Source organism: Bombina bombina, chromosome 8 (assembly GCF_027579735.1).
Source record: "Bombina bombina isolate aBomBom1 chromosome 8, aBomBom1.pri, whole genome shotgun sequence".
NCBI classification, from domain to species: Eukaryota; Metazoa; Chordata; class Amphibia; order Anura; family Bombinatoridae; genus Bombina; species Bombina bombina.
In genome coordinates this window covers 241,400,632-241,414,807 of record NC_069506.1, presented here as the reverse complement: position 1 = coordinate 241,414,807, position 14,176 = coordinate 241,400,632, and the positions used below count along the sequence as shown (strand labels likewise).

The 14,176-nt window shown below is 38.4% G+C and overlaps 1 protein-coding gene across 2 annotated transcripts in view; it reads right to left on the bottom strand.

The window, feature by feature from the left end:
- LOC128639078 (sialic acid-binding Ig-like lectin 14) overlaps nucleotides 1–14,176 on the bottom strand; it is a 434,418-nt gene that overhangs the window by 92,774 nt on the left and 327,468 nt on the right. For both annotated transcript variants that reach the window (XM_053691228.1, XM_053691229.1), the window contains one exon: nucleotides 9,841–9,876. In XM_053691228.1, coding sequence (XP_053547203.1) covers nucleotides 9,841–9,876 — 36 coding nt within the window. The remainder of the gene's footprint in view (nucleotides 1–9,840; nucleotides 9,877–14,176) is intronic.

The following is a 14,176-nucleotide window of genomic DNA, read 5'->3' as shown; positions in this document are numbered from 1 at the left end:
TATCGGGAAAACTAATGTCTGTCCATCACCCGGGAGCACCTCCGGTAGCATATGAATATGTTTTTTTTTAAATTTACACTAATGTTACACCAGATATGACTGGTGGTGGCACTGAGCAAGTAGGCACAGTATATGCTGCGAGCCTGACACACAGGCTGGCAGTGGCAGGCTGGCCTGGCAACTGAAATTAGATTACACTAGCAGACTGATGTAAAAGTTTTTTTTTTTTAAATTTACACTAATGTTACACCAGATATGAGTGGTGGCACTGAGCAAGTAGGCACAGTATATGCTGTGAGCCTGACACACAGGCTGGCAGTGACAGGCTGGCAGTGGCAGGCTGGCCTGGCAACTGAAATTAGATTACACTAGCAGACTGATGTAAAAGTTTTTTTTTTTTAAATTTACACTAATGTTACACCAGATATGACTGGTGGCACTGAGCAAGTAGGCACAGTATATGCTGTGAGCCTGACACACAGGCTGGCAGTGGCAGGCTGGCCTGGCTACTGAAATTAGATTACACTAGCAGACTGATGTAAAAGTTTTTTTTTTTTAATTTATACTAATGTTACACCAGATATGACTGGTGGCACTGAGCAAGTAGGCACAGTATATGCTGTGAGCCTGACACACAGGCTGGCAGTGGCAGGCAGGCAACTGCTATTAGATTACAAAGAAAAAAAAAAAAAAGACTGATGTAGCCCTAAAAAGGGCTTTTGTAGTGATGTCGGGAATATAAAAATTTAGGTTCGCGAACGGCAGACTCGATCTTCCGCAAATGTTTGTGAACCGGCGAACCGGGCGAACCGCCATTGACTTCAATAGGCAGGCGAACTTTAAAACCCACAAGGACTCTTTCTGGCCACAATAGTGATGGAAAAGTTGTTTCAAGGGGACTAACACCTGGACTGTGGCATGCCGGAGGGGGATCCATGGCAAAACTCCCACGGAAAATTACATAGTTGATGCAGAGTCTGTTTTTTTTCTGAAGTGTGTTTCAGACCTGGAATTATCAGGGGTAATCATGCAAGTTCCATTTTGGGAACAGGGTCTGGGGTTTTATTCAAATCTATTCATTGTCCCAAAGAAGGAAAATTCATTCAGACCAGTTCTGGAGTCTGGTTTTAACCCATAAAGGGCCTAAATCACCTAACATTCCGAAATTGTTTGGAATAACGTGCTTTAAAACATCTGGTATGATGTTGTATTTATCAGGTAGTGTAAGGGTTACGCCCGCTTCACAGTGACAGACCAAACTCCCCGTGTAACGCACGGCAAACAACCACAAACAGTCCATTTGCACAACCACGAGATAGATAGATTTGATAGATACATTGAAGGCAACTTCAATTAGATTACACTAGCAGACTGATGTTTCACAGTCAAAAAAATTTTTTTTTTAAATATTTACACTACTGTTGTAACAAACTGTTCGCGACATCACTAATCTTGGGGTGAAGGTTAAGAATGCACTGCCTGTGAAACATGAAGCCAAGTTAATTTTACTTACTGGCACCTCACAATACACAGTGTGAATGGTTTGGAATTGAGAGAGGTTGCAATCCCCTTAATTATTGTATTTTATGTATACATTGCTCCCAAACACACAGAATTAGGAGTTGGTAATCTTTGGGTTAACAAGATTGCTTGTATACTGTTCTGAGGACTAATGAGTAGAGGGACCTTTAGTTTTCCACTGAGTATACAATTCATTCTTTGGGCGACCATACATTTTAGTACTTTGCAATACTGCTTAATTTTAAGTAATTCAAGATCCTATAGTATTCTTACTTTTGTTTATAGATCTGATGATTTTTTCTTTAAATACTCACTTCATATCCAGATTTTAACCTGATATATCTGGAAACTCCCTTTGAGAACAGAATTACCAATACAAATTATTCAGTGGATTTGTTTCTTCCCAACAGAAAATTCAAATTATATTTCTTTCATGTAATTGGCAAGAGTCCATGAGCTAGTGACGTATGGGATATACAATCCTACCAGGAGGGGCAAAGTTTTCCAAACCTCAAAATGCCTGCCTATAAATACACCCCTCACCACACCCACAATTCAGTTTTACAAATTTTGCCTCCTATGGAGGTGGTGAATTAAGTTTGTGCTAAGATTTCTACGTTGACATGCGCTTCTCAGCATTTTGAAGCCCGATTCCTCTCAGAGTACAGTGAATGTCAGAGGTATGTGAAGGGAGTATCACCTATTGAATGCAATGGTTTTCCTCACGGGAGATCTATTTCATAGGTTCTCTGTTATCGGTCGTAGAGATTCATCTCCTACCTCCCTTTTCAGATCAACGATATACTCTCATATACCATTACCTCTACTGATAACTGTTTCAGTACTGGTTTGGCTATCTGCTATATGTGGATGGGTGTCTTTCGGTAAGTATGTTTTTATTACTTAAGACACCTCAGCTATGATTTGGCACTTTATGTATTAATATAAAGTTCTAAATGTATGTATTGTACTTATATTTGCCTTGAGTTAGGTTCATGTATTTCATTTTGCAGACTGTCAGTTTCATATTTGGGGAAAATAAACATATTTAAGAAATATTTTTCTTACCTGGGGTTTAGTCTTTTTTCAAATTGACTGCTTTTTTCTTTCAAATTGCGGGCAAAATTAGGCCCACGGGTGCGCAAAATGCCAAACTTTATTGCTTCATTCTTGGCGCAGGAATTTTTTGGCGCGAAGGTATGTCGGTTGACGCAATTTTGTCATTTCCGGCGTCTTAGTTGACGCCGAGTTCTTGCACAAGGTTGCGACGTTAGTGACGCAAGTGTGTCATTTCCGGATGTTGTTGGCGCCAAAAAATTTTCAGTTACGTTGTGCGTCATACTTGGCGCCAAATATTTTCATTATTTATCACCCCATTTCTATTTGCCTCTTGCCTTTTTCTATGTCAGGGGGCTATGCTATTTGCATTTTGTCCCATTCCTGAAATGGGAAATTGATAATTTTGCTTTATATGTTGTTTTTTCTTTTACATTTTGCAAGATGTCTCAATCTGATCCTGTCTCTGAAGTATCTGTTGGAACTTTGCTGCCTGATATCGGTTCTACCAAAGCTAAGTGCATTTGTTGTAAACTTGTAGAGATTATATCTCCGAATGTCATTTGTAATAGTTGTCATGACAAATTTTTACATGCAGATAATGTGTCCATCAGTAATGTGCATTGCCTGTTGCTGTTCCTTCAACTTCTTATGTACAAGATAAACTTATGAATTTAAAAGAATTTGTTGCTGATTCTATTCAGAAGGCTTTATCTGCTTTCCCGTCTTCTAATAAATGTAAAAGGTCTTTTAAAACTTCTCATAAGGTTGATGAAATTTCGAATGACCGACAACATAATGAATTATCCTCCTCTGATGAGGATCTATCTGATTCAGAAGATCCTTCCTCAGATATTGACACTGACAAATCTACTTATTTATTTAAAATGGAGTATATTCGTTCTTTGTTAAAAGAAGTGTTGATTACTTTGGATATTGAGGAAATTAATGCTCTTGATATTAGAACTAGTAAATGTTTAAATTCTGTTTTTAAACCTCCTGTGGTTACTCCAGAGGTTTTTCCAGTTCCTGATGCAATTTCTGATATGATTTCTAAGATATGGAATACGCCTTTTACTTCTTTTATTCCTTCTTCAAGGTTTAAAAAATTGTATCCATTACCAGAAATTTCAATAGAGTTTTGGGAAAAGATCCCCAAAGTTGATGGGGCTATTTCTACTCTAGCTAAACGTACCACTATTCCTATGGAAGATAGTACTTCTTTTAAAGATCCTTTAGATAGGAAACTTGAATCTTATCTAAGGAAAGCTTATTTATATTCAGGTCATCTCCTCAGGCCTGCAATTTCTTTGGCTGATGTTGCAGCTACATCAACATTTTGGTTGGAAAATTTAGCCAACAAGAATTGGATTCTGATTTGTCTAGCATTGTTAGCTTACTGCAACATGCTAATCATTTTATTTGTGATGCCATTTTTTATATCATCAAAATTGATGTTAGATATATGTCTTTAGCTATTTTAGCTAGAAGAGCTTTGTGGTTTAAATCTTGGAATGCTGATATGACTTCTAAGTCTAGATTGCAATCTCTTTCTTTCCAAGGTAATAAATTATTTAGTTCTCAGTTGGATTCTATTATTTCAACTGTTACTGGGGGAAGGGAGTTTTTTTGCCTCAGGATAAAAGACCTAAGGGTTAATCTAAAGCTTCTAAACATTTTCGTTCCTTTCGTCAAAATAAGGAACAGAAACCTAATCCTTCCCCCAAGGAATCTGTTTCCAATTGGAAACCTTCCTCAAATTTTAATAAATCCAAGCCATTTAAGAAACCAAAACCAGCGCCTAAGTCCGCATGAAGGTGCGGCCCTCATTCCAGCTCAGCTGGTAGGGGGCAGATTAAGGTTTTTCAAGGATGTTTGGATAAATTCTGTCCAAAATCAATGGATTCAGAGAATTGTCTCTCAGGGGTACCGAATAGGATTCAGAGTAAGACCTCCTGTAAGAAGATTTTTTCTCTCACGTATATCAGCAAATCCAGTGAAAGCTTAGGCTTTCCTGAAGTGTGTTTCAGACCTGGAATTATCAGGGGTAATCATGCAAGTTCCATTTTGGGAACAGGGTCTGGGGTTTTATTCAAATCTATTCATTGTCCCAAAGAAGGAAAATTCATTCAGACCAGTTCTGGATCTGAAAATTTTGAAACGTTATGTAGGAGTACCAACTTTCAAAATGGTGACTATAAGGACTATTCTGCCTTTTGTTCAGCAAGGAAATTATATGTCCACAATAGACTTGCGGGATGCATACCTTCATATTCCAATTCATCCAGATCATTATCGGTTCCTGAGATTCTCTTTTCTAGACAAGCATTACAAATTCGTTGCTCTTCCATTTGGCCTAGCAACAGCTCCAATTATCTTTTCAAAGGTTCTAGGTGCCCTGCTCTCTGTAACCAGAGAGCAGGGTATTGCAGTGTTTCCTTATTTGGACGATATCTTGGTACTAGCTCAGTCTTTATGTTCTGCAGAATCTCACACGAATCAACTAGTGTTGCTTCTTCGAAAACATGGTTGGAGGATCAATTTACCAAAAAGTTTCTTGATTCCTCAGACAAGGGTCACCTTTTTAGGCTTCCAGATAGATTCAAGAGATGTTTAAAATTGGTTGCAGCCTGTCGGAGCCTTCAGTCTCAGTCATTCCCTTCAGTAGCTATGTGCATGGAAGTTTTAGGTCTCATGACTGCAGCATCGGAAGCGATCCCCTTTGCTCATTTTTACATGAGACCTCTCCAGCTTTGTGTGCTGAACCAATGGTGCAATGATTATACAAAGATATCACAATTAATATCCTTAAATCCCAATGTTCGACACTCTCTGACTTGGTGGTTAGATCATCAGCGTTTAGTTCAAGGGGCTTCTTTTGTTTGGCCAACCTGGACTGTGATCACGACAGATGTGAGTCTTTCAGGTTGGGGAGCTGTTTGGGGATCTCTGACAGCACAAGGCAGTTTGGAAATCTCAAGAGCCGAGATTACCAATCAATATTTTAGAACTCCGTGCAATTTTCAGAGTTCTTCAGATTTGGCCTCTGTTGAAGAGAGAACCATTCATTTGTTTTCAGACAGGCAATATCACAACAGTGGCATATGTCAATCATCAGGGTGGGACTCACAGTCCCCAAGCTACGAAAGAAGTATCTTGGATACTTGCTTGGGCGGAATCCAGCTCCTGTCTAATTTCTGTGGTTCATATTCCAGGTGTAGACAATTGGGAGGTGGATTATCTCAGTCGTCAGACTTTACATCCGGGGGAATGGTCCCTCCACCCAGATGTGTTTTCTCAGATTGTTCAGATGTGGGGTATTCCAGAGATAGATCTCATGGCCTCTCATCTAAACAAGAAACTTCCCAGGTTCCTGTCCAGGTTCAGGGATTCTCAGGTGGAAGCAGTGGATGCGTTGACACTTCCCTGGTGTTATCAACCTGCATATATTTTCCCGCCTCTAGTTCTTCTTCCAAGAGTGATCTCCAAAATCATCATGGAACAATTGTTTGTGTTGCTGGTGGCTCCAGCATGGCCTCACAGGTTTTGGTATGTAGATCTTGTTCGGATGTCCAGTTGCCAAACTTGGCCACTTCCATTAAGGCCGGACCTGCTGTCTCAAGGTCCGTTTTTCAATCAGGATCTCAAATCATTAAATTTGAAGGTGTGGAAATTGAACACCTAGTGTTAAGTCATAGAGGTTTCTCTGACTCAGTGATTAATACTATGTTAAAAGCTTGTAAATCTGTTTCTAGGAAGATTTATTATCGAGTTTGGAAGACTTACATTTCTTGGTGTTCTTCTCATAAATTTTCTTGGCATTCTTTTAGAATTCCTAGAATTTTACAGTTTCTTCAGGATGGTTTAGATAAGGGTTTGTCTGCAAGTTCCTTGAAGGGACAAATCTCTGCTCTTTCTGTTTTATTTCACAGAAAGATTGCTAAACTTCCTGATATTCACTGTTTTGTACAGGCTTTGGTTCGTATCAAGCCTGTCATTAAATCAATCTCTCCTCCTTGGAGTCTTAATTTGGTTTTGAAGGCTTTACAGGCTCCTCTTTTTGATCCTATGAATTCTTTGGACATTAAATTACTTTCTTGGAAAGTGTTGTTCCTTCTGGCCATCTCTTCTGCTAGAAGAGTTTCTGAATTATCTGCTCTTTCTTGTGAATCTCCTTTTCTGATTTTTCATTAGGATAAGGCGGTTTTGCGGACTTCATTTAAATTTCTACCTAAGGTAGTGAATTCTAACAACATTATTAGAGAAATTGTTGTCCCTTCTTTGTGTCCTAATCCTAAGAATTCTTTGGAAAGCTCCTTACATTCTTTGGATGTGGTGAGAGCTTTGAAATATTATATTGAAGCTACTAAAGATTTCAGGCAGACTTCTAGTCTATTTGTTATATTTTCTGGTTCTAGGAAAGGTCAGAAGGCTTCTGCTGTTTCCTTGGCTTTGTGGTTAAAGCTTTTGATTCTTTAAGCTTATTTGGAGTTGGGTCAAACCCCGCCTCAGAGAATTACAGCTCATTCTACTAGATCAATCTCCACTTCATGGACTTTTAAGAATGAAGCTTCAGTTGATCAGATTTGCAAAGCGGCAACTTGGTCTTCTTTGCATACATTTACTAAATTCTACCGTTTTTATATATTTGCTTCTTCAGAATCAGTTTTTGGTAGAAAAGTTCTTCAGGCAGCTGTTTCAGTTTGATTCCTCTGCAGATGTTTTTAAGTTTTTCTTTTCATTATGAGAATAAACTTATATTTTGGGTTGTGGATTATGTTTTCAGCGGAAAATGGCTGTTTTTATTTTTATCCCTCCCTCTCTAGTGACTCCACATAGCAATCTTGGGTATTGCTATTCCATACATCACTAGCTCATAGACTCTTGCCAATTACATGAAAGAAAACATAATTTATGTAAGAACTTACCAGATAAATGAATTTCTTTCATATTGACAAGAGTCCATGAGGCCCACCCTTTTTATGGTGGTTATGATTTTTTTGTATAAAGCACAATTATTTCCAAATTCCTTTGTTGATGCTTTTTACTCCTTTCTTTATCACCCCACTTCTTTGCTATTCGTTAAACTGAATTGTGGGTGTGGTGAGGGGTGTATTTATAGGCATTTTGAGGTTTGGGAAACTTTGCCCCTACTGGTAGGATTGTATATCCCATACGTCACTAGCTCATGGACTCTTGCCAATATGAAAGAAATTAATTTATCAGGTAAGTTCTTACATAAATTATGTTTTTACAACTAATTGGTAATGTAACATTATTACATTTTACACTATTTTGTCTAACATATTATAGTTTTTTTTTTTTAATCATTGTTGTTATACTCAGAAAAGGGAAATCAGTTTAAAGCAATTTAATCTAACAGCTCCATGCAAAGAAATGCAAAGCTAGGCAACCTCCTGCCCATAGTGCTGCCCCAAGATTCTAATTTAAAATAGACTTTACACTTTATTTAGAATAATATTATGTATATTTTTTAAACAGTATAGTCCAACATTCTGAGCCCACTACCACAACATAGTTTTATTTCAGCATTTCTGAAAAATACAAATACAAATTACATCAACTCAAACATTTTCAATATATTTTTACAAACATCAGTTTGGTCAATCCTGATCAGGATGATTTAACTCTGCCAGCTACTTAAATATTTTTTTCAGTCCTGCTCACTCAAACCTAAAGCACTCATGCTCCAAAGCTGTGTGCATAGCTTCATAAATGGGGTCCATTAAGTGATTTAGCTCTGTCTGCTATTGATTCTACAAGTTAGTGCAAAATTTAAAAATACACATTTTTCTAGTACTTAGATTTTTTCCTTTTCTTTTCCCAAACATATTTAATGGGGTTGAGGTTGGGTGATTGTGGATGGAAAGACATGCAAATTGGCACTGCTTCTCTTTGGACTTCAGATATGCCTGGCACAACTTTGGTGTGTTTTTAGAATTGTTGACCTACACACAACTTTAAGCCAGAAGGGATGGCATGCCTCTGACTGACAGAGAGATATTTGTCTTTGTGTTTAAAGTGAAGATGACCTTATGTGAGTCACAAACTCGAGAATAGGCAAATCAGCCCCACCTGAATATTTCCTGTACCTTATTTAATAGTAGGTTTTACACATTGTGGTGTTAGCCTCTCATGTTGCTGTGTCCTCAGATGAGCTCTGTAATTGCCACAAAAAAAGTCAAATTTTAATTCATGAGTAAACAAAACATTTTACAGTTTTCTGTTGTGAGATTTATTAATTATTTTGCCATTGCTAAAATTGTAGACTTATTTCTCACTAAAGAAGTGATTTAGAGACTGATACGCTCTCAAGAAGACCACACTTGTTAAGTCATCTTTTGATTGTGATTTTGCTCACTGGGTAGGACTTTCCTGTTTCAGCTGGGCTCTCAAGAAGACAAAACTGGTCAAGTCATCCTTTGATTGTGATTTTGCTCACTGGGTAGGACTTTCCTGTTTCAGCTGGGTTCTCAAGAAGACCACACTTGTCAAGTCATATTTTGATTGTGATTTTGCTCACTGGGTAGGACATTCCTGTTTCAGCTGGGCTTCAATTGTGGATTCAGATGCTGTTCAAGTTCATAAGGCTGTTAGCTTGATATACTGGTCTTCTGATGGTATGGTCACTTAGGTTCTGCCTTTTCTTGCTTTGGATGAAAATTAATTGGTTTAAGAAAATATTTTGATTGTGTGTTGTACTGTCCCATTCTACTTAATTGTATTTTGGTGCTGAAAAGGTTTTTAATGCATTCAGGAATATGATTTTTCCTCACATTGCTTCACTAAGCTTATATGACATGATTACAAAATGTATTTTAACTAATGTCCTTCTTCAAAGGCCCTAACAGGAACACTTGTAGAAGCACTAACAGAACTATACTAAAATAATTTATAGCAGTTGTTAATTTTTAAAAAGAAAAATACGTCACATTTGTGCGAGGATGTTACCATTTGAATGAAATTATTTATATATTGTCACAAATAGTTTTCAAAATTCATAAGCAAGAGGTGAGTGATGAATATATTCATATGAATGCTAATAACACATAAAGATTTAACAAAGATATATATATACATCAAAAAAAGATTTGTACCCGTAGTAAATATTGTATTCTATAATAATACCATCTGATTACAGTATTGTACTATTTTTTTAATACATTTTAAAATAAAACCAGTGTTGGTGGACTCAGACGTTTGGTTCCTACTGTGTATGTTAAAGGCAGAAATTGATGTTACCATTTGAGTTATATACCACTGGTCTTCTTGGCGCATCTGAAACAAAAACAAAGAATAAACAAGTAAAAATTATCTTCAGTATTCTATGAATCCCCTGTAATGAAAATAATATATTAAGTAAAGAGATATTCTGTAAAATATTTTCTAGGGATAGGTGGTGATTTGCTGTAAAGCTAAAAGTGGCTATACAGCACCTTGTTTGAATATGATGCTTGTGGAACAGGGTCACTGCTATTCCCTCAGTCATCAATGAAAAAGTCCTCAGCACCATAGAAAATCATACTGTATTTATTAAAGCATCTTTCACAGGTACAATAACATAAAAACAAGCAATGTTTAGGGATTTCCACCCTTAATCATGCTCATTTAATACACGTGTGCAAGGCTTCTTATAAAGCTCTCCCATTACCCTTTTGTTAACCACCTCTACCAAACTATACAATACCTCCACCTAGTGGTCAATATCAATTATTAAATTTTTTATGATGACATTTTTTATACACCTATATAAACTATATAAGCTTGATTACGAGTTGAGTGTTATGACTCAAATAGCACCATTATGGGCCATAACTAATCATTTTCTCTAACGCAGCCATTACAAGTCTTGTTGGTATAGATGTACCGCAAGCCTTTTAGCCTGTAACGCAACGTCAGTTCCGCACTCTTAAAAATGACATTTTTAATGGGATTCCCATAGCGCTGGTATTACGAGTTTTGCGTTCTGGCAAAAGAAACGGCGTTACAGCCTAAAACGACAAGATCTGTAACGCCATCTAAAAGCAGTAGTTATGAGTTTTACACTACAAATCTGTAAAATAAAACTCATAACTAAACTGCTACAAAGTACACTTAACACATAAACTACCTATTAACCCCTAAACCGAGGCCCTCCCGCATCGCAAACACTATATTAAACTTATTGACCCCCAATCTTCCGCTCCCGACATCGCTGCCACATTTTTTTTTATTAACCCCTATTCCACCTCTCCCAGACATCATCACCACTATAATAAACTTATTAACCCCTAAACAGCCACCCTCCCGCATCGCAAACACTATTTAAATATAATTAACCCCTAATCTGCCGTCCGCCCACATCGCCCACACTACACACAATAGAATGAGAGCTGCTTAAATCCTATTGGCTGTTCAAATCAGCCAATATGATTTAAGCAGCTCTCATTCTATTGGCTGATTCATCATCCAATAGAATTAGACCTGCTTAAATCCTATTGGCTGATTTGAACATCCAATAGAATTTTAGCAGCTCTAATTCCTATTGGCTCATTCAAATCTTTCAGCCAATAGGAATTAAAGGGACGCCATCTTGAATCGCGTACCTTGCATTAAAGATTCAGTGTACAACAGCGACTGTATGAAGAAGATGCTCCACGCCGTATGTCTTCAGGATGGACCCACTTTGCGCCGCTGGGATCAAGATAGAAGATGTTGTGATGTGGGGGGGCTGGCGGTTTAGGGGTTAATAAGTTTATTTAGTGGTAGTGATGTGGGAGGCCAGAGGTTTAGGGGTTAATAACTTTAATAGAGTGGCGGCGATTTCGGGGAACGGTGGAATAGGGACTAATAACTTTAGAATAGTGGCGGCGATATCGGGAAAGGCAGATTAGGGGTTAATAACTATAGGCAAGCATCGGCGGCAGCAGATTAGGGGTGTTTAGACGTAGGGTTTATGTTAGGGTGTTAGGTTTAAACGTTATTTTCTTTTTCCCCATAGACATTAAAGGGGCTGTGTTACAGAGCTTTTCTTTCCGCAATGGCAGGTGTTAGACTTTTTTCTGACCCACTTTCCCCATTGATGTCTATGGGGAAAGCGTGCACGAGCATGTCAAAAAAGTGCTTGTTTTTTGTGCAGTATGGAGATCAACGCAACCATATCGCATGCACAAGCCAGCTGTTTCAAAACTTGTAATGGCAGCGCTATGGAGGGTGAAATAACGCAACTTTTGTTGCGTTCGTTTCGCACCCTCTATAGCGCAAAACTCATAATCTAGGCATCTGTTTGTTTGTTGTTTAAATTACACAGCCTAGATGTTGTATTGCATTTTTTTTAATCTGTAAGAATACTGAGAGTTCCAGTGCCCTCCTGATGCCTTTATGTGCCATGGCTTCTAATTTATGTACCCACAAGGATTCTTTCTGTTTAAGTACCAATTCCCTGTTGCCACCTCTCCTTAGTTTCCCAATACTATCTACCGCTTGCCATTGTAACTGACTTATATTGTGGTTGGCTTCTAAAAAAAGACTTGATACTGGGGCTTTTGTATCTTTACACCTAATAATGGATTTGTGTTGAATCATCCTATCTCGCACCTTTCTAATCGTTTCACCTATACAGATCCTAGAACAAGAACATTTAAATAGGTATATGACAAAGAATGAGTCACACGTAGAATAATCCTTGATTTTAACCCCTTAACGACCAACGACGTATGGGGTACGTCCTGTAAAAAAATGCAGTTAACGACCAAGGACGTACCCCGTACGTCGTTGGTCTTTGAAAGCAGTGGAAGCGATCCTGATCACTTCCAACTGCTTTCATGTTATAGCAGTGATGCCTCGATATTGAGGCATCCTGCTATAACATTTTTTAGCCGTCCGATGCAGAGAGAGCCACCCTGTGGCCCTCTCTGCATCGGCCATCAATGGCCATGTTCGTTGGTGGGTGGGAGCTTACCCAGGGAGGCGGGTGGGCGGCCATCGGTGGGAAGGGGGGCGGGATCGAGTGCGGGAGCGTGCGCAGGTGCACGGGAGCGGGCACGCGCGTGCACGGGAGCAGGCACGAGCGCGGGTGAGAACCCTACACTATGGAACACTGTATGATAACACAAGGTGGTACTCGGTGGGAGTGAGGGTGGGCAAATTAAAAATGTCAGCGATCTGGCAGGGGTTGGGGGGTTGGGGGTTGAGGGAGGGCAGCTACACTACAGAAAATTGTATTTTTTAAATTAAAATGAATAAAAACCATATTTGATTTCAAACTGGGTACTGGCAGACAGCTGCCAGTACCCAATATGGCGCAATAAGGCAGAGAGGGGGGGTTAGAGAGCTGTTTGGGGGGGATCAGGGAGGTTGGGGGCTAAGGGAGGATACTACAGAACAGAATTATTATTTAAAAAAAAAAAAATCCCCAAAAAAACTCTTATTTTAGTACTGGCAGACTTACTGCCAGTACTTAAGATGGCGGGGACAATTGTGGGGTAGGGGAGGGAAGAGAGCTGTTTGGGAGGGATCTGGGGGTGTGATGTGTCATGTGGGAGGTTGATACCTACACTAAAGCTAAAATTAACCCTGCAAGCTCCCTAAAAGCTCCCTAATTAACCCCTTCACTGCTGGGCATTATACACGTATGGTGCGCAGCGGCATTTAGCTGCCTTCTAATTACCAAAAAGCAAAGCCAAAGCCATATATTTCTGCTATTTCTGAACAAAGGGGATCCCAGAGAAGCTTTTACAACCATTTATGCCATAATTGCACAAGCTGTTTGTAAATAATTTTAGTGAGAAACCTAAAATTGGGAAAATTTTACGTTTTATTTTTATTTGTTCGCATTTGGCGGTGAAATGGTAGCATGAAATATACCAAAATGGGCCTAGATCAATACTTTGGGTTGTCTACTACACTACACTAAAGCTAAAATTAAAACTACAAGCTCCCTACATGCTCCCTAATTAACCCCTTCACTGCTGGGCATAATACACATGTGGTGCGTAGTGGCATTTAGCGGCCTTCTAAATACCAAAAAGCGATGCCAAAGCCATATATGTCTGCTATTTTTGAACAAAGGGGATCCCAGAGAACCATTTACAACCATGTATGCCATAATTGCACAAGTTGTTTGTAAATAATTTCAATGAGAAACCTAAAGTTTGTGAAAACATTTGTGAAAAAGTGAACATTTTTTTTTTTATTTGATCGCATTTTGTAGTGAAATGGTGGCATGAAATATACCAAAATGGGCCTAGATCAATACTTTGGGATGTCTTCTATATATAGATGTCAAGGGATATTCAGGGATTACAGAAAGATATCAGTGTCCCAATGTAACTAGCGCTAATTTTGAAAAAAAGTGGTTTGGAAATAGCAAAGTGCTACTTGTATTTATTGCCCTATAACTTGCAAAAAAAGCAAAGAACGTGTAAACATTGGGTATTTCTAAACTCAGGACAAAATTTAGAAACTATTTAGAATGAGTTTTTTTTGGTGGTTGTAGATGTGTAACAGATTTTGGGGGTCAAAGTTAGAAAAAGTGAATTTTTTTCCATTTTTTCCTCATATTTTATAATTTTATTATAGTAAATTATAAGATATGATG